Genomic DNA, 21,306 nt, shown 5'->3' with positions numbered 1-21,306 from the left:
GAATGCGCGTGCTTGTGGAATGCAGGCGAATCGCACACAATGTATTTAATAGGGAAATTGCATGCGGTTTCCCCATGCGTTTTTGCTGTGAATTTGCATAGGTACCAATGTAAATTCACACAGGCATTGACATGGTTAAAATCGCATATACCCTCACCTATGCGAATTCGCGGCAAAAAACGCATGGGGAATCGCATCCGTATGCGATTTCATCAGCGGTGGAATACAGGCAATTCCACACCGCAATAGTGGAAACGAGCCCTAAGACTGCTGCCTCCACTGTGGCGGGTGACCTGGTGACAAAAGACAGCACCTGGACTGTAGGCCAAGACATTAAATGTGGGAAGATGCAGAGTGGTGTGACCTTACTTCCTGTCACCTAGGACCCCTTGGGTAAGTAGGCAGAAAATTACATACTGGAAGTAGGCTTTAACTGGAACCAACATAAACTTGAAAGTGAAGATAGCTCTATCAGCCTCAACAACAAAAACAATGAACAAAGCATTAAAAAATAAATATTATTGAAAATTTGTTTTACAAAGAAAACAAAATAAGACTCTTGTTTAATTGTTTCTTTATTAAGGAGACGTTTTACAAAATAACAAAGACAACAATAATTTCACACAAACAATAAACACACTGAGGTTGTTAGAAAGGGGAAGCACACACCTAGGTACCTCCCATTAACTGTACCCCTTTAAGTTCCTGAAAACATAGAGACAAAGACTGGATACATGCATATTTAATCTGAGTATACTCCACCTGGATACTCTGTTCTCAGAAATTATGGCTTTTATATCTTAGCATGGCAAGATTATAGTACAGACAGCACGAGACGCAGGAAGGGTCTGCCCCTATGCCAGGGTAAAGGCCATAATCTATTGCATGGATAGAAATCCGTCAACATTTAGCGGGTTATAGGACATCAACAGGACACACACAAATGAAAAATAATGTAAGCAAACATACACCCGCCCTTTTACTGCCCCTTTCCATATATACCTATATTTATTTATATATATTTTTATCTATATTTTCCTCTTTAGCATGCGTACATTCAAAAATATAAAGTGTAAAACAAACCCACTCTAAGATATGTCCCAAATGTTCACATTTGTGTGCCAATAAAGTCTGGAAAATTTGGCACCCTCATTTATTTTTTACCTATTTAAATCATCGCAAAACCACTGGAGAACTGGTAAGCATTATGATACAGATCTTAATAAGTATTCTAATCTGAAGTTTATTAGTGATTACACAGTGCCACATTGGATTTGCGAGGCTAGTAAAAAGGTCAAAAAATAAGTATTCCACTGGCGTCAGTCACTCTTCACAAGCATTCATCTATCTATTCCCCATGCTGGTATGTACACAGTGTCACATGCATGTTATGTACAGAATATCCAACACACATCCCACTCCCAGCAGGCACACACAGATCTCATCACACAAACAAGCCTCTGCTTATAAAGGACATGAAGTAGATGTGATTCTCTGGAATCCCTCATAAAACTTGCTATGGCTACTCTCCCATTATCTGTCTTGACCTGTAAACTACCCTGTTTATGTTCATGGTTTATTCCATTCCTTTAGAGTTATTTAGCTTTTTCTACCCCTATCCAACATTCGGTAATAGTTGGCTAGTCCTTAAAAAGTAATATAAACTTTTCATCGCTTAAAAAAATCTTAGTAAAAAAAAACACTGTAATTGCAGCAACACATGTGATTCAAAAGCCACTTAAAGCAACAGCACATGAATTCAAAGTATTTGAGATTGTATGTTGTAGTAAAGGAAGTCACAGTGGCCATATTGACGACCAGGCCCCAGTGAATATGGATCCTAACTTTGGTTATTGGCAACTTATATTTCATTATTATCCTAACATTGACCCACTTAATTTCCATACCTGGCTCTCCCATTCAGTATTCATTGGGCTGATTTTCTAAAAAAGTGCAGTGAAGTTTATATACATCCACTTCAAAGATTCAAAAGGGGGCAGAGAAGTCCCTGCATTTTATAATCCATCCACTACTGACTGGATTGTTTTTAGTTCACAAAATGTAATTAAACTGTTCTTCACTGTACACCCTTTAAGTAAATGAGCCCCAGTATAGCAGATGACTGGTAGGGTTATAATGATATTTGAAGCACAGTTTTACTTAAGAAGGTGCTCAGAGAACAGATGAGAATGCCCATAATTCTGGAGGATCCAAGTTAGCAGAAAGGGTTGAACATTTACCTTTGTCTAGGTCCTTCAAGGGAAGTGCTCTTCCATATATTCCAACAGTGGGTGGTCTCAATGTAAGCCATTTTGCATCATCAATTGGAAGATATTAGAAACTGAGGTATAAAATATATGCAGTAAATGAAAATGGGTATAGGCAATTAAAACAAATCTTTTGATTGCTCGTTGCCAAATAAATGTATTGTATTGGCCATTCTCATTACAGGACTCTTAAGATGTGAAAGGTGTAAGGAAACTGCCATCTTTATTCCATTCTAAGAAACATGCCATAGCCTGGCTGCAATACCGAGATTTTGGTCAGGAACCTGGAAGAAGCATGTGGCCAGTGGAGTCAAACTTGTGTCAGAGCCACTATTTTGCATAGTGACTGAAGGTCATGGACTAATAAAGCACTCACATTGATTTGCAATATTGAATGCAAAGGAAGCTTAGCTGTAAGGAACTCACCCTCTTACCTTACAGCTGTTTCATAGCACTAATCCAAATTGTCAGGACAACATCTGTGGGAGCAGGAAAGGCAGGCTTCCTGCTCCAATGTATGTACTGTACCTGTGATAATGAAGAGTAGTTCAGCTTTTAAGTGATGGAGTCTAGTGCTCCAAACATCTAGGCCTTCTCAGTATTCAATGTTGCAATAAATACATGCAGTTATTTTACCCTGTGCTTGCTACCCTCTATTTCAATTGTAAACGAACACTGGCTACAGTCAAGAAGTGCATGGGTTGATGCACAATTTAGTCCAGTCCTCAGTACAAATGTGCTGTGTGCTAAAAGCCTGTATACATGCTTGAATAAAGGCGGCTGATAACAACCACCTCACCGCTGGCTTTGTTCTTACTGCTCACTCTGTGATGCCACATAGCTGCCAATCCATCGTCTCTACACCACCCTCCATTTTACCAGAATGCATAGTTAGCATGTAAGCTAACGGAGTCCAGCAATGTCCCTTGCGGAATTGGGTCGATCAACATAAATTGACAGTGTGTATGGGCCTTTACCCTTTAAACTTTTCTTAACACTAATCTCACCTAAACCCTAAGCCTGCAGTGTCCTTCTAGACCTTCAAAGGTAATGATTTTTGCCTATCAAGTTAAGTAACCACAATAGCAGGTCCTCCCTGGTAGTCTGGAGTATAAAATGCAGTAATTCTCCCATTCATGCAGTATTGGTGCTTTCTACTGTCTGATCCAGTTCTACATTTTAAAACGTACAGCATTTTGCTGGTTTGGCAGAGAACAGCATTTCCATTAATTTCTTCTCTCACTCAGTGAATAAAATTGGTAAGATAAGTCCAGCCTGCTATGGACCATCAGGCTGCTATATTCTTCTTTATTGTTATTTCAATAGCATATGTAGTTGCTAATAACATGTCTGAAGCAAAACAAAGAAAAACACTCACTAATGAATCATCTTTTGCCCTTGTTATGGATACAGCATGAGACAGCATATAGCAGAATGCATATATAAACTGCAAAATTATAGAAATTATTTAAATAATCTTTTCTTCTTTCTATCAGTATTCCGAAGAATCACTTTGGTCTCAATCAGCTATGACAGATTTTTCCTACAAAAAAATTCACACAGGAGAATCCATGGAAAGTAATATTGATTTGAACAGATTTGCACAGCTGGGCACTATCATGTGATCATACTTCACTTCAACTTCCTGTTGGTTTTAGCTTACACAGGAGGCAGTACTGAGTAGGTCATGGTCAATAGGGACTAACCTGATCACGTGCTCTTCTGGGAACTGTCCTGCAGGAGAATTTATGCAAGAGACATTGATCATCTTTATTTCCATCAGATCTCCAGATTTATTCTGTACACTGTGGTTTTCTGTTAATGCTCAACATAACACTGTATGCCACACTTCAAAAAAATTGGTGACAGCACTGTAAACGTCTAATCACTTGTTCCCCATTGATATTTTATACTCTTGCACCCTTTACACCTGCTTTTGGTTAGTTAAAGAAAAAATACATTCTCCCCAAGAAATATACAATTCCCTGGGTGAGATTGCACAGGCAAGTATTCCCTTTCCTTGGCGCTTTATTCTAGAGTAGTTAGATAGCTACTTTAGAAACATGGAAGACGTGATTCTGAAGACTTGAATACAGAGACTATACTCAGACATCTTTTTCCACTGATACTACTGAAGAGTGCTTATAATATAGATTTTGTGATTATTTATGTATGGGGGGGCATCTAGAGACGTGCATAAGAAATATAAGTAAAAAATTAAATCTAACAATCTTTAAAAAAGATATGACACATATGTCAAGTTTCTAGACCTCTACAGACCTTTCATGAGTCTTACTGGATTTATAGAGTAAAATATTTTCAAATCAAAAGCTGTTCAACTTCTACAATAACATATATAACACCAATACTCACTAATAATCATGAAAAAATGATAAATTGTCTGATAACTGAGTAAGGGAAGTTATATTGTCAATAATGCATTGATGAAGTGACTGTCAGAATTCATTTGTGTGATGTATGCATTTTCTGGAAGACCAATATGTCATACAGTGATTATTAACCCACCAATTATGCATACAATGTAAAATCTGTCTAGAACACACAAAAGAAGGGGGGGATGTCTGTCTTGTACTTTTGGCCTTCAGCAGTTATTCTGCATTAGCAGAAATAATTCTTTCGGATCCTGTCACTTTAAGAAGAAATAAACTGTGTTTGTCTTTTGAATAGGTCACCATATACTGTTCCATAAGTACTGACAGCTGTGCAGTAGGGTAGGCCAGTGGTTGAGGAGAAAGTGCTTGTAGCTGAAAGTCTGCACAGCAGAGTGAATGGGTAGACGGGGGGATTAAAGGGAAGTGTGTAAGTGTGTGAAGGGATATTTATTTCTTTGTTCCTTGAAGTGCAAGGTCCACTTCATCTTCTGGTTTAAGTGGATGCCACTGGGCGATTGGACGACGTGGGTTGGCCAACATGTCTGACCAATGTCGAAGCTCCGTTCCCGTGGCATTGCATCCAACAAAGATCTTTCCAATGGCCTCATTCTTACCTAACTTGTCATAGTCCAACACTGTTATTACGACTTGTATTTTCTGTGAGAAAAATAAAAAGTTCTCATTACAAAACAGAGTTTAGAATAGCACGCAATAGGGTTGATTCACAAAGCTAACTTAAGGTGCATACACACCTCTTAACTTATATCGGCCATCGGGGGACGCGGCCTGATCCCCTACGGCAACATCGCTTGGCCGGCCAGTACAGGTGTGTCAGCTATGTAGCACAACACATTCTGTTGTTATGCGGGGATGTAGAGGGACAATGGAGCGGCACGTGCGTGATGCCATGAGGGGAGCAGCACAGACAATGCGATCGCCCATCGCAGGGGGTGAGGTGATCTGCCGGGCGGATCATTTGTGGGTTGGCGGCCACTGTACACACACCTGGCTATTGGCAGAGGTGGTTGTTATAGGCCGCCTCAGTCAAGCCTGTGTGCAGGACTTAAGGTTTCACCTTAACTGCTAATGAATGAGATAAACCGATAAGGAGAGATAAATCATGAGTTAAGTCAAATAAAGAGAGACAAACCATGAGTTAAGTCAATTAAGAAGACATAAATTGTAATTTGTAAGATAACAAGAGTTAAATTGTGAGGTCATGAGTAAGGTGAGGTTATGCAACAGAAAGGCTTTGTGAATCAGCCCCAATATTTCAAACTACAGCGTTTCTTACTAGTACCCTGAAAATCCAACTAAACACACATTTTTACAGTTTCCTGTAACCAAAGTTGGGGTTTCCCCATCTACTTCTTGTACTACCACCTACTACCACATGTTTTTAAGTCTAATGCTATGATTAACCAATACATCAAACCACCGACCTACTATTGTGTAGGTCCCACTCATGTCACCAAATGGTTTTAACTTATCAAAGTAGGGAATCCACAAGACTCTGAAGGTGTTCTGAGTCTTAGGCCACATACAGACATCAGACCATAGTCTTTGGAAAATGAAAGATCACAGACCAATCTTACCACCCTTCCTGTAGTATAAGAGCCATACTCTACACAGTCTTTTCTATGGAGCTGAACTCCACATCAGGAAAAAATCTTTGCAAGATGCTGCACACACAGATGCTGTACAGACACAAAATATCAGTATCTGCAAAAGATCTGTTCCTGCCAAAAATCCATTCCTGCAAATTGCAATGATAGTCTATGAGATCTGCAGATCATCATACACACATGATTTAACTGACATTCATCTGCAGATCTGCAGATCTGAAAATCCATCCTGGTGGATCTGATCTGCAGATGAATGTCAGTTAAATCATGTGTGTATGATGATCTGCAGATCTCATAGACTATCATTGCAATTTGCAGGAATGGATTTTTGGTAGGAACAGATCTTTTGCAGATACTGATCTTTTGTGTCTGTACAGCATCTGTGTGTGCAGCATCTTGCCAAGATTTTTTCCTGATGTGGAGTTCAGCTCCATAGAAAAGACTGTGTAGAGTATGGCTCTTATACTACAGGAAGGGTGGTAAGATTGGTCTGTGATCTTTCATTTTCCAAAGACTATGGTCTGATGTCTGTATGTGGCCTTCGGTTACTATAGAAGACTAAATCAGTCAGTCACTATCAAATCAGGGACTTCAGTTTTAAATGGGGAATTGATATAATCCTAATAACACCTATATAGATATGTAACCATCATGGATATATAACCATCAGCTCAACCGGTTTCTAAGTACATTTCTTTTTTCATTGCAGTTGCAATAACATATACAACCATTACAGCAACACAGCTACATGGATAGCCACATTCTGGGCTCAATGTCAAGCTCCGTGTAGCTTTGCAGCTGTTCTACCACAAAGCATTAAACTAAGAAATATGTCCTGAAAACACCTGAGTATGCGATTATGTTCTGTGTATAAAAATGTCCTCCACGACGTTATTCTAGGGAAACTGCACAATATCTGCTTCAGCTAATGAATCTGCACTGCCTTACAATTAATAAAAATGTCACCAATGCTCCTGTAGCAGCCCGTTTCTGCAATACAGGACATCATTTTAATGACCATTGGGTTACAATACTGATGAGGAATTTTAAGTCACTAATAGAGAGTTTGTAATGGGATATTAAATGTATACCAAGTCATATACAATAATAGTATCTACCACTACAATTCTGGTCACTGGCATCATTTCAGCTCCAATCCCATTTTGATGTATGGTACAATTCTCCGAAAGGACTTATTTGGACTGCCTTAAAACTCTACAATAGTTAGTGTCATTCATATGTGTTAGTTAACTATTTGACATTCCTGGACGTGAAACTCACGTCCAGGAAGCCATGTGCGCTCCTGCGCGGTCCCGCGGCCGATCGCGCGTGTGCACACGCGCTCCCGGCCCACGGTTTGTTAGCCAGCGAATCAGTGAATCGGGCAATGAAGCCCGATCACTGATTCCTCTCCCCCGCAGAAAAAGCGACAGCTTCTCTCAGAAGCTACGCTTTTTTTGCTTCCTATGTCCCCCTACGTCGCTCTAAGCGTACGTGTTACGCTTAGAGTGATGTCACTGTAAACAAACTCATGGCTGCCATCTTGTGGCCAAAAAGTAAACTACAGCTAAATGTTAAATAAAAATACACATATTTACAAAAAAAAAATACAATTTCAATCCCACCCTCCCAAAAATACCCACATAAAATGTTTAATTAAAAAAAAAACAAAAAAAACATTACAATTAAAAAAAAAAAAAAAAAACACAAATATTTACCTAAGGGTCTAAACTTTTTAAATATCTATGTAAAGATGAAATATTTCTATTTTTTTTTTTTTATTATAAGCTTGTAAATAGTGATGAATGCAAAACGGAAAAAATGCACTTTTATTTCCAAATAAAATATTGTTGCCATACATTATGATAGGGACATAATTTAAACGGTGTAATAACCGGGACAAATGGGTATATACAATACGTGGGGTTTTAATTATGGAGGCATGTATTATTTTAAAACTATAATTGCCGAAAAGTGAGAATGATTTTTTTTCCGTTTTTTTCTTATTCTTCCTTTTAAAATGCATTTACAGTAAAGTGGCTCTTAGTAAAATGTACCGCCCCAAAGAAAGCCTAATTGGTGGCGGAAAAAACAAGATATAGATCAGTTCATTGTGATAAGTAGTAATAAAGTTATAGGCTAATGAATGGGAGGTGCACATAGCTCGGTTGCATAAAGTGAAAAACGACTGAATGCGAACTGGTTAAGAAGCCTCTATTTCTTTTGTGGATTGATACACAAATATGTGCATTGCACATCCAGATTCTGTATCATACCTAACAATTGTTTCCCACAGATTTTACAATAACATCTGCTCCATATTACTGAACATTTGTTTTAGCCACGTGTATCAGCATACACCTCATTTTAGCAGTAGCTGGATAGTGTTTTTATATATTATGACAGTGATAGTTTAGTGCTCCGCCTCTGACACAGGTTGGAATCTCGGCTCTTCCTGTTCAGTAAGCCAGCACCTATTCAGTAGGAGACCTTGGGCAAGACTCCCTAACACTGCTACTGCCTATAAACCGCGTCCTAGTGGCTGCAGCTCTGATGCTTTGAGTCCGACAGGAGAAAAGCACAATATAAATGTTATTTGTCTTGTCTTTAGTGAAAAAGCAAGGTAGGCTACTGGTATGTTTTAGGGTTATGAGAGGAAGCACTAAAGTCATTGGATCCGATCTAATTTCACCTAAGTTTTCTCCTAGGTGATATTTTCACATCTTCTACATAAAATGCCTTTTAAGCCACCAGCAATCAATAAAATACTCAGAATAATTTTGACAGTACTTTTTCACCTACTTTTTGGTACTTGCAGAGTGCTGAAAAGTTATTTTAAACAGAAGATGTTGAATTATCTCCTAGGAGGAAACTTGAGTGAAAAAGTGAATAGGATCTGGCCCATTCTGAGAAGGGAAACCATAAAATCTCCATGTAGTCTGCATCCCTGATGGTATTCAAACCTGAGATTCCAGCATTCTAAAGTAAACTGCCTCCTAAATTCAAATTAGCAGATAAATCATGCCTGTATATTATCTGTATGAATAACTAGCTGAAGACCCGGCATTGCTCAGGTATGTATTTGGCATACATACGCTATGGGCCCAGGGATTTTGGGGTTTTGCATGAATGCGAATGACAGCTCACCCTGCTGCACAAATTCATGGTGGCGTAAAATACTTTTTCCAAAGTAATTCGGGTTTCAGCAATCGCCAGATCTCCAAATTATTTGTGCATGGGGCATGGACTATATCATTACTGCTATAGCCTTGCCAAGCTTCACGCTAAGTAAAGCAGGGCACCAAAAGCCCTGCTTAGTGTATTTGGTTGTTGCTGGGTCTGGCCACTTTTTCTAACCTTGACACACAGTCACTCAATGACCAAATTTGCGAGCTTTTTGGTCCTCTGCATAAATGTGAGAATGGAAGCAATTTAAATGTTCACATTCAAATCAAGCAAACACATCTGTCTGTTTGTGGCTCCGTCTCATTTTCTGAATTTGAACCACAGTCACCTAATGACTATACCAAGTTATAGGCTTCTGCCATTAACAATGTAAGAATGGCAGCTATTTAAATATTCTCTGTGAAAGTCAATAGATGAAGTTTTTTTTGGCTGTTGTAGGCTCCACCCACTTTCATGAATATTAATCCCAGTCACCCAGTAACCCACTGTGCCAAGAACCCTGTGTATAACCATCTAAGAATGGTTGCAGTTTACTTTTCCCCATTTAAAAGAAATGGTTGAAATTTGTCTGTTTATGCTCCGCCCACTTCCCCTGAATTTTTAACCTCGTTTACCAAGTGACCAACTGTGAATGGAGGAAATCTGATTGGCTATTTGTGGTTCCGCCCAGATCCAGGTCTAACACGTGGATTGTGTAGCAATACATGTCTATCTATGGCGATGCAGTCAAGTCTAAACAGCGAAGTGCAATGCGGTACGCATACGCAGACCGACAGGAAACCCAGTGGAGTCTTTCCTGTCCAGCAGGAATTATGTCACTGAGCGGGGAAGCGGGCCTATAACCGTCAGTGATGTCTGCAGCAATGTAATGTAAAATGGGCTTTGGTGCGGTTCTCCACCGCACAAGTGTAGAACTGGCCTCCTACCTACTTTCTTTTTTGTATAAAAACTGTTCTGTTTCTTTTACGGGACTTAGGGCCCTTTTGTACTAGCAATCGCAATCACAAACACCAGCGATTGAGATTTTTCATTAATTCTGTTATGCGACTGCGATTTTTCATTTGCATTGCATTATCACTCTGCCTAGTACACACCATACAATTTTCTGTAAGATTTTCTGTTAGATTTACCTGCCAGATAGATAATTTCCAACATGTTGGAAATTATCTATCTAACATCTATCTGCATAGCAATTAAGCATTGTTCTACTCAGCAGGAGATAACCAGAAGACAATGCACCAGAGATAATAACCAGTCTCTACCAGTACTTTACAGAAAATAATCTAATTACAGAAAATCTTACAGTAAATGAAACACAAAATTCTAACAGAAAATTGTATGGTGTGTACTAGGCATAAAAATCGCTCCAGAAAGCGATTGTGATTTGCGATTTCCAAATTGAATCACTATAGTGGAAAATACTTCTTGTGATTTCTATGATAAAGTAGCAATTGTAGCGGTTTAAAAATCACTAGCGATTTGCAGTTTTGCGATTCAGCTGTGTAGTGGAAAAAGGCCCTTATTGTGGTTTTATATCTGTTCTTAAAATTGTAAAATGAAGGGGTATTCACTAACCCTAATTGCCTGAAAAGCAAACACCAGTAGTGCATGTTAGAAATCTCATCCCCACTGGTAGGCTCTGAACATCCTTTAAGATCTGACGAATTCCAAGATGTGTTTTTGTGGTAAAAAAATGAAAAACTAAAAACTAAAAAACAAAATGCCTCCCAAATGCACGTGTGAGATACAAACAGCAGATTTGAAGAGCGCAAAAATAATGCAAAACCTAAAAAAAGTACCCCTGACCTGACGCAAAATGTGTGAAATAAAGCCCACGGTGGGATAGCTATATTACCTGTCACAGAATTTCCTTGTATTGTCACAGATCCTCCCGTTACCCAACCCCTGAACTCTGTAGCAGCCCCGAAGTTCCTCCAAGTGGTGCAGAACAATTATGAACTGCGCAGGCACTAGGCACAAGTTCGGGACTGCACCTGTGCAGTGAAAGAAAGCGCTCATCAACTAGCGCTTTGCTTTCACTTTGCTAGAGTAATTTGGCACTGCACCAGCACAGGTCTCATTGCACGGTGCAGCTTGCCATCTTCCAGTTTTCAACTGGAGAATCCTGTCAAAGATTAAAAAGCCCAGGCCCGGGCAAGGAGGACGACTACTGCAACAAAGAGCAATGCCAGGTCATTCAGTGACAGGTAATTAGCCCACCATGGGCTTTGATTCACAAAAGGCTTGTCATTTCAGAGGTACTTTAAAAAAACAAGACAGATGTTGGCTTTTTTCTGGAGAAGTCACCAACCAATTCTGACAATGAACGTTTATTTTGTGAAGATAATAGGCAGAGAATAAGCTTTATGAGTGGAAGCTTTAGGTCAATATTTACTTTTTGGCAGAGAAGAAAATCAGCATGAGGTGATAATATGTGAAAGTCAACCTACCTGTATCTGCTCAAAAGGTATCTCAAAACTGAAAGACTCATTAAAATATGGATTCAGTGTCTTTTTCTTTACTGTAGTCTTCTTCTTTTTGAGACGCTTTCCATTCTGCAGTAGGTGGATCTTTACATAGGGATCTAGAAGAAAGTGAAGTAGCACAAGAAACCACGTTACAAATAAAAATGGTGTATGTCAGTGATTATTATCAAGTACAAAGTATAGGAAAGGAAATCCAGTATTTTACACAGTAAGGGCCGGTTTCCATTTGCGCAGAAACGGACCAGTTAGGCATGTTTTCTGCAGCTCTGAGAAGCGCAGGAAACTGGCCCTACTGTTAAAAATAGGGTCTGTTTACCACATTGCTGAGTTTTTCTGGATGCGTGGATGTGTTTCCCATAGTCACCTATGGTACTAACACATCTGCCATGGACACCAAAGCGACAAAAAAAGGAGTGGAGTGGACACTGAACTGTTCTTCTCAGCTCTGTGCTGAATAGGCTGTCTTGAGTGGGAACCAAGCCTTATACAAAAAACACACAAGTCCATCTAACTGAAAGGACCACATTTCTTTTTTTTCTAAAGTTGTAAAGGCCTTGCTATTCTTCAAGTTCAATATCCAGATGAGCATAATCTACATGGCATTCAAACCTTATATCAACACATTAACCACCTCCTGTTTTCTCTAACTGAAAGGATAACTCTACTTATAAGATTAGGTTATCCAAAAAGCCAATCTAGCCTCCTGAGTGATAAAATAATACAATCAATAGCGATAACAATCCAGAGTTGACTATATAGATCAAGTGTTCTGATTCAAGTTTGACTCCACTGCCTGCATGCTTGTTGAAGATGTGTCACGCTTGACCACCAGGAAATATAATTTTTTAAAGGAGAATAAAACAGCAGCACCCTTTTGATCTCACTAAAGGTATCATTTAAGAATACTCTCCATTGTGCTGATGCAGTACTTTCACAAATTAGAGCTAGTAGAGTTCATATTTTTTGTTATTTAAAAAATGCATTTTTTAAGCAAACCTCATTGCCCTATAGGTGGATCTGGATTTTATTACTAGTCATATTTATTATGCAAGTTTAGAAATAAATCAACATTTCATCTGAACAGTATAAAATATTAATACATATTACATTATTTAGATATTATTTGATTTGTTTAAAGGACAGTAAAATGTATAAATATAGGTTCACCCATCCTTCTGATACCCTGATATTAGTACAAAAGTGCCTGGTAAAGCATACTTCCAATGTGGCCTACTGCACTGCTATGTTAGGTGTTCTTGCAAGTACAGTATTCAGCAGAGGCAGTCTGCCCTTATAAACTGTACATTCATAGCTCTTATGGCATTGGTGGGGGTTGATCAGAAGGTTTTTAAAGTTCTCCCATATAGACAACTGCCAGGGCAAGCATCAGGGTTCGCACATACACCCCTATATCAAGGGAGCTATAAATCCACAAATGGCTGCTGTGGAATGCTTGAAAAAGTCTCAAGTGAGAGCACAAAGCTCATAGGAGCCTGAGGTATACCTTACCATTTGATTTTCTGTAGGTTTGGGGATGGGGACAAGAGTGGAAGAACATTAATACACAACCTGTTGCACATTATTACATTTATCATGCTTGTGTGTGAAGGAATTAGAGATGCTGCATCTTGAGCATATTTGCAAATTTGTAAAATATCAATCCTCAGCATGATGGACCTCAATCATTTTCCAGTAAAGTTTATGGCAACTTCCTGACTGTCCCACAAAGCAACTTCCGTAATTATACCAGAACCATTAACTCTCCTCCACATAAAGACAAGTTGTCATTTTTTAGAATCATAAACACAACAACACAAGACAAACAATTTTCAGCATCTTTGCAGAACCCCAGTCTTCTCAACCAAGACCCATGACTCACACCTGCATAAAACTTCAACATTGCTATGGCACCGCTAACACTTACTCCTACATAAATACAGCCTCACCCATCTACTCGCAGCATTCTGTCTGCAGTGGCTCTGATATAATAGCAGCACAGATCTGCACCTAGTCCCTGATACCAAAAAAAAAAAAAAAAGAAACTTCTAGCAAGTAACAGATGAAAAAGTAATTCCAAACCTCGACTTTTTACTGACCTTAAGCGGTTTAAAACCCGGACATAATATTAAATAAAAACATGTTTTCCTACTTTTTATATGCCATACGGTTATCATATTTGCATTTGATCATAAGTATTATTATTCATTTATAAGTTATAGCTTCCCAAAAGTACAGTTTTTTGCTTTATGAGCTGACTTTGCATTTTATTAATAACTACTTTTATTCATTCATTCATTCATTCATTCATTCATTCATTCATTCATTCATTCATTCAGGCAGACATGGTTTGGCTCTCTCTCTGTGTCTGGGAGCTCCTGCACAGTCAGAGAATATGTCACATCCCACATTTGATACATTTAAGTAAACACAAGATTACATTGTTTAATTTTCGGAAGCGGCCAGCTCTGAAGGCATTGAAGCTTCTAAACCCTTTGAATGATGTTCTAGTAAAAAAAAAAAATGCTGGTTGTATATAATATGCTGTGAATAATCTATTAGAGCAAAGAAGAAATTCTGGGTTATATTTAGCTTTAACACATTGAGGGAATGTGAAAGGGGTCTCAAGAGACCCCTATAGATATTAACTGGAGAGGGAGTGGTTATCTAATTACTCCAATTTCTAGGCAGTTGAATAACGACATAAACCCTTGCTCCTATTATTGGGCACCCTACTAGGCAATGGGGTTTGCCCTAAGAGTTCCATTGCTTGGTGGTGGTGGTGGTGGGTCTGGAAATGGAAAAGGAGGCTAAGTCAATCCTCTGATTTAACCACTTTCCCCACCACTACAGTATATCTACGTCAGCTGCGGCACCTTCCAAGCCACAGCCACGTACTGTAGATATACTGACCTGTTTGCAGCCCTGCTGTGCACGATCGGGTGGAACATGTTCCCTTTTGGCCAATTAGTCCACCCCCCTCCCATGAACGATAGCTGCAGTAGTGAACTGCAGCGATCCTTCATCTGTCCCCCTCGGCGCACAAATAGTAAAAAATATCCACCAGCAAGCAGCCTCACTCACCTTACCTCGTTCCTGCGACTATCCTGAAGCCTAATCCTCCAATCACCGCTCTGCATTCAGCCGCATATTGCCGGAAACCCGGGTCCCGGCAATATGCGGCTGACTGCAGAGTGGAGAACAGAGGATCGGGCTTCAGGATAGTCGCAGGATCGAGGTAAGGTGAGTGAGGCTGCTTGCTGGTGGATTTTTTTTACGATTTCTGCACAGAGGGGCTGCCTCATGGGGGGGGGGGTGCATCTGGCTATCGATCCTGGGGGGTGGGGGTAGGATAAATAAAAGGGGGTGTTACATATTTGTTTGGGGGCATCTAATTGACTAAGGAGAGGGGGGATTTACTAATTTGGTGCATCTCGGCACCTGGGGGGGGGCAATAATCACATACTGGGGGCACATTTGGCTATAATGGGGGGCAGCACTAATCCTGGGGGTACATATGGCCATAATGGGGGTAATCCTGAGTCGGGGACACATATGGCTATAAGGAGGGGCACTATTCCTGGGGGTGCGTCTGTCAATCTATTCTGGGGCTGGCAAGCGCAGGGGACACATGTGGCTATGCTAGGGGGGCTGATATTGGGGACACATCTGGCTATACTGGGGGAGGCGGTGATACTGGGGACACATCTGGATATCTATACTGGGGTGACTTTAACTGGCAGTACAGTTTTTATGTCAATCGCACCTTTTATTTCCAAACAGAAATTGGTCAAAATTGAGAAATAATGCATTTTTTTTTATTTTCCCACTTTTTCCCATTAAAATGCATAGAGAGGAACATTTTATTTCATACCAAATACCCCCCAATGAAAGCTTAGTTTGTCTTGAAAAAAACGATATATAGATAATTTAAGTGGCACGAGTACAGATGAAGTTATTGCTGATTAAAAAGGGACACCGCTAAAGCGTCAAAACTGCTCTGGTCAATAAGGGGAAAACAAGGTCTGGATGCGAAGTGGTTAAAGCCATACCCACTACTGACAGGGAAGGTCTCTTTGGGGGACAGGCTAAGCTCATGTTTTAGAACTTACTTAGTGAATGAACCAAAAACTGATTTGAGCTTCAGGGTGATAATGTTAAAAACAAAAGTACTACTACACTATGGGTTGGCAGTCAATGCCTGCCATGTGCATGTTTTAATTCAGCTCCTAAGCCACGCATGAGTCGCAGCTGCAGAGGTTTGATTAATTACTTGGTAGTTCAAAAATGTTCATTTATGCTACAGTTATGCAAATGTATTTATTTATGCATATCATTTAGGGTAACATTAACACAAACTTTAGTTCAAGACAAAGTAAAATCAGCAAAACACTTTAAACAATAGTTAAAGAGGAACTGTAACGACAAAACGTCCCCCGGGGGGTACTCACCTCGGGTGGGGGAAGCCTCCGGATCCTAATGAGGCTTCCCATGCCGTCCTCCATCCGTCAGGGGTCTCGCTGCAGCCCTCCGTGCAGCGGTGACGTAATATTTACCTTCCTGGCTCCTGCGCAGGCGCTCTGACGGCTGTCGACTCCGAAGTAGGCGGAAATACCCGATCGCCGTCGGGTCTGCTCTACTGCGCAGGCGCAAGTTTCCGGCGCCTGCGCAGTAGAGCGGACCCGACGGAGATCGGGTATTTCCGTCTATTTCCATGCCGAAAGCAGCCACAGCGCCCCCGCTGGAGCCAGCAAAGGTAAATATTGAAGCTACAGTCGGCTCTGTCGCCAGCTGTTCGGAGGGCTGCAGCGAGACCCCCATGGGACAGAGGACGGCGTGGGAAGCCTCATTAGGATCCGGAGGCTTCCCCCACCCGAGGTGAGTACCCCCCAGGGGAGATTTTTGTTGTTACAGAGTCTCTTTAAAATAGATCTTAATAGCACCAAAAAATTGCTGAATTGTCCACATTGCCCCCCCTATAACTCAAGCCATTATAGGTCAGGCCATTATGTCTTGCTGTATTTAAAGCTAAAATGGCTCCCCTACAACAAAAAGCGCTGCCATAAACCCCCCAGTGACAAGGCTATTTTTTATAAATTAGGTCACTGCACTTTTTTTTCTTCAATTATTTTTTAATTGTTCAATAAAGATAAAGATACAAATATTGAAAATGTATCAACATCGAATGTGCAACAGCAACAGTCATGCTTGAAGGACATTAAGGTCACTGCAGCTTTTTACGCCTCTCTGCAGGGTCGTACAACTCAACACAGAAGTGATTCCCCCTCCCACTTCTTGGTGGGGTCTGATCGCTCCCCCAATGTTTATTTGTTTTTTATAAATATTATTTTGTTTTATTTTTAAATGTTTCTCTTTTTTTTTCTTTTTTCCCACCCACTCCTCCTTCTCTCTCCCCACTAGCCAATCACTGTGATCGGCTGTCATAGGCATCAGAGCGCAATTTTCTGCAATTCCCCGCCCCAGGACTTTACGCTTTTAGGCGGTCCTGGGGCCGCCGCCGCGTCCACACCCATCGGCATGATGCAGTTGCCAAGACGTTAAACCTTTAAGTCCAGCCATTATTTACCCACTATAATAGTTGCTGCCCCACCACCCTTCTCAATGCAGGGATCGTACAGAAGTGATGGTTTCTGGAATCATGAACAAGTCTTTTCCAACTTCCACTTTCATTTTGCCTTATTCTATTGCCATGACTCACATGTCATCAAGGGAGTATCAATAGCTAAAGCAGGTCACCAGCCTTGCCTTCTGTAGCAGAGGCCTTGTCTCAACTGCAATCTCTGTGACCCTGTTCAAACACTGCCCCTTCAAAACTTTTATAGCCGAAGGATCAACATTGTAGTCAGGGAATTAGCTTCAGTAAAAATGGGTCAGCAAAAGAAGCTTCAATATTTCTCACAGAATCCAAAGGAGGACAAAGGTTAAACAGATCTGTTTTCTTTGATGGGGCGGAGCTTAGCTAAGAATGCAGCTAAAAATGAGACTTCTATAAGAAAAACAAAGTTCTGATGCTGTGAAACTGTTAAAGAAACACCAAGCCTTTTCAGTTCTGCTGAGTAGATTTTTAGTCTGGAGGTTCACTTTAAGTTAGGAGCAGAGAAACTACTAGAGATACAGACAGTGCTATCTGAACTGACTGTAATGGATAAGAGACACTTAATAGTGGAAAACAGATTAGTGGAAAACAATAGAATAGCATAGTGGAAAATAAAAAGGAATGTGATGTTGTACTCTGAGCTCACCTGACAAGCCACCCACATCCATCTTCTTGAGATTCTTGGCTTCCAGAATGCAGACTGTTAGTTTCCCAGCTGTGGGGACATACCGTAAGGAAATGCAGATATCACCAAGTTTCTCAGGCTGAAAGAGATAATAATGATGTGAGAAGCAACGACAAAATATATGATTATTTTACCATCCCTTTTACTTTGATGTTGTTTTACTAAGTCTAACACAGATGATCCAGCAAATCTGGACTGGAATTTTTAAACATTACTGCTTTTATGTGTACTGTATATACCCGCGTATAAGGTGAGGTACCAACTTTTTGCTTAGAAACCAAGAAAAAAGTGGTTGACTCGTGTATAAGCCCCCTCCCCAGTATAAATGTGCCCCCAGTATGAGGCATCCCCCTACCCAGTACAAAAAGCCAGTTGTGCCCCCCAGTAACAATGAGCACATGTACAAGTCCTGCACCCAGCTATGCCTAGTTCTGGGATCTCATTAGGTAGAGCAAAGGAATAGGTAGCGTAAGGTGTGCAAAACTCTGAATGAGAAGAGCCCTGAAACAACAAGGGACAGTGGACAATACAGGTCTGATGTCAGGCAGATCTAATTGTAAGTACAGTAAGTCTCCAGTACAATCTGGAAGTCCTGTATGCAGGAATAGTACATGTGCTCACTGTTAATACAGTATATTACTGTTAATATTACTGTACACGAGCACATGCACAAGTCCTGCATATAGCTGACTTGAAGATTGTACTGAAGATTAACGGTGCCTAACAAGCTCTGCCTGCCATCAGCCCCAGTTATCTACTTTGAGTGCCAGCATCTACTATGATATTCCTTTTTAACAGGTAATTACTGATATATGCATTCCAATCCAAGAGCCCTCTTTAGCCGTATTACTTCAGCCATTCGCTCTGTCCAAAGATGCAACTAGAGGGCATCATAGACATGAGACAGTGAGAGCTTACAGCACCACCTGCATGCTTTGCTCTCTCCCCAGCCGCTCATCTCTGAAAATCTGTGCAGCGCTGCAAAATCCACTCTTTCTCCCACATCTTGCAACCGCTTGCTCAGAAGTGCGCAATAGTTTCACAGGCTGAATTCTTCACTCGTTCTCTCATGGCTTCATGCCCGCTCTCACACTAGGCCCTGGCAATGCTGCACGCTGATCAGCACTTTTTTTTTGCTCAAAAATTCGGCTTATAAGTTAGTATACTGTATATGGTAAATGTTTGTAACACCTGCTTGTGTCATGTCAGAAAATAGCAAGGAATCATGAAAGGCTAACGGATTAAAGTTTGTGCAACTGCAGTTGCATGCAGCAGACACAACACAAAAGTTTTCACTGAGAGTGCTGCACTCTCACTAACCTCTATTCACTAACCTTTCAGCAATTCTTGTTATATTCTGACCCCGACGTTCCAGACCAGATTAAGGACCCTGTTAGACAGGGGGGTAAAAAACGGGTTCATTTCTAGGAAATTGGCAACGGACCTTGTCCCCCCCTTTCCCAGGCGTCCGGTATGGTACCACATCCCCAAGCTCCATAAGTCCATGACCGCACCGCCGGGACGCCCCATAGTATCTGGCTGTGGGTCTCTCACTGAGAGACTGTCCAGGTACCTCGACCATCTCCTGCGCCCCCTCCTCAAGGGGGTGCCCTCGTATCTTAGGGACACGGTGGAGGTTTTGCAGATGTTGGAGCACGCCACGTGGGTCCCAGGGGACAGACTGGCCACGATTGATGTGGTCAGTTTGTACAGCCGTATCCCCCAAGACTTGGGGGTGTCGGCGGTCAGACGATTTTTGAAACGTACCAACAAGGACGACGGATACGTCGAGTTTCTTTGTGAATGTCTGGAGTTTGTGCTGAAGCACAATGCTTTCCTATTTGATGGACGTTGGTACCAACAGACCGCTGGCACCGCCATGGGGACCCCGGTGGCGTGTTCCTTTGCGAACCTCTTCCTGGGGGCGTGGGAGGAGTCTGCTGTTTTCTCCGAGAACAATCCGTTTCGGGGAAGCGTCAGACAATGGTCGAGGTACGTGGACGACGTCCTGGTGGTGTGGTCGGGGTCTGAGCGTGATTTTCACTTGTTCTTGGAGTATTTGAACACTAATGAAATTAACATGGAATTTACAGCAGAAGTAGGCCATATGGAGGTCACGTTTCTGGATCTTAAATTGATGATATGGGACGATGAGATCTACAGTAAAGGCTACAGGAAACCGACTGCCACTAATGCGATTCTACACGCTAGTAGCTTCCACCCTAAGCATGTTGTAAGGGCGATCACATATGGTCAATATTTAAGACTTAAGAGGAATAACAAAAAGATGTCGGACTTTGACAGGCAAGCTAGTGATATGACCGAGAGGTTTATCAGGAGAGGATATGACCCTATACAGTTGGGGGTAATGAGACAGCGAGCGAGAGAACAGGATAGGCTGGAGCTTCTAACTCCTAGGGGAAAGGTGGGGCAGGACGAAAGGAGGATGACTTTTACTTTTGACTTTTCCCCTATGGCAGATAGGATCAGGAAGACCATCTTTAAACATTGGGAATGCATTGAGAAAGATTCTGATCTGTCGAGTAAAGTAGGAGGATTACCACGAGTAGCCTTTAGACGTGCCCCCTCCTTGAGAAATATGCTTACTAGGAGTGAGTTTGTCTCCCCTGTAAGAACGACGTGGCTGAACAGAAATATCCCGAAGGGAAATTTTAAATGTGGACATTGTGTCCACTGTTCCCATATGTTGCTCCAAAAGAACATCCAGGTGGGCAAGGAAACTTTTCGGGCCAGGGCGTTCTTTTCATGTACAACTGACTTCGTCGTCTATGTGATGTTCTGTCCCTGTGGACGCTATTATATAAGCCAAACAACACGCCCATTGAAGGTCAGAATGGGGGAGCACTTAAGTTCAGTTAAATCTGGGAAGAGTGGTACCCGTTTTGTGACTCATATGAATGAGGCACATGGTGGGAATGGAAGAGGTCTTAGGTTTGCGGTACTTGAGAGGGTCGAACCCCAGAGACGAGGGGGTGATAGAGAGAGAATGTTATTGAGGAGGGAGACATGGTTGATATTGCAAACCAACG

At 41.1% G+C, this 21,306-nt stretch overlaps 1 protein-coding gene across 1 annotated transcript in view; it reads right to left on the bottom strand.

Moving 5' to 3' along the window:
- Window positions 1-575: 575 nt before the first annotated feature.
- Window positions 576-21,306, bottom strand: part of LOC137546706 (synaptotagmin-2-like) — a 165,933-nt gene continuing 145,202 nt past the window's right edge. Inside the window, exons 7-9 of the mRNA XM_068269466.1 lie at window positions 18,218-18,335; window positions 11,922-12,055; window positions 576-5,317 (exon numbers count right to left, since the gene is read on the bottom strand). Coding sequence (XP_068125567.1) covers window positions 5,108-5,317; window positions 11,922-12,055; window positions 18,218-18,335 — 462 coding nt within the window. The 3' untranslated portion in view covers window positions 576-5,107. The remainder of the gene's footprint in view (window positions 5,318-11,921; window positions 12,056-18,217; window positions 18,336-21,306) is intronic.

The sequence above is a fragment of the Hyperolius riggenbachi genome, chromosome 2 (assembly GCF_040937935.1).
Source record: "Hyperolius riggenbachi isolate aHypRig1 chromosome 2, aHypRig1.pri, whole genome shotgun sequence".
NCBI classification, from domain to species: Eukaryota; Metazoa; Chordata; class Amphibia; order Anura; family Hyperoliidae; genus Hyperolius; species Hyperolius riggenbachi.
The sequence above is the reverse complement of the archived record's forward strand: the minus strand, read 5'-3'. Positions and strand labels throughout refer to the sequence as shown.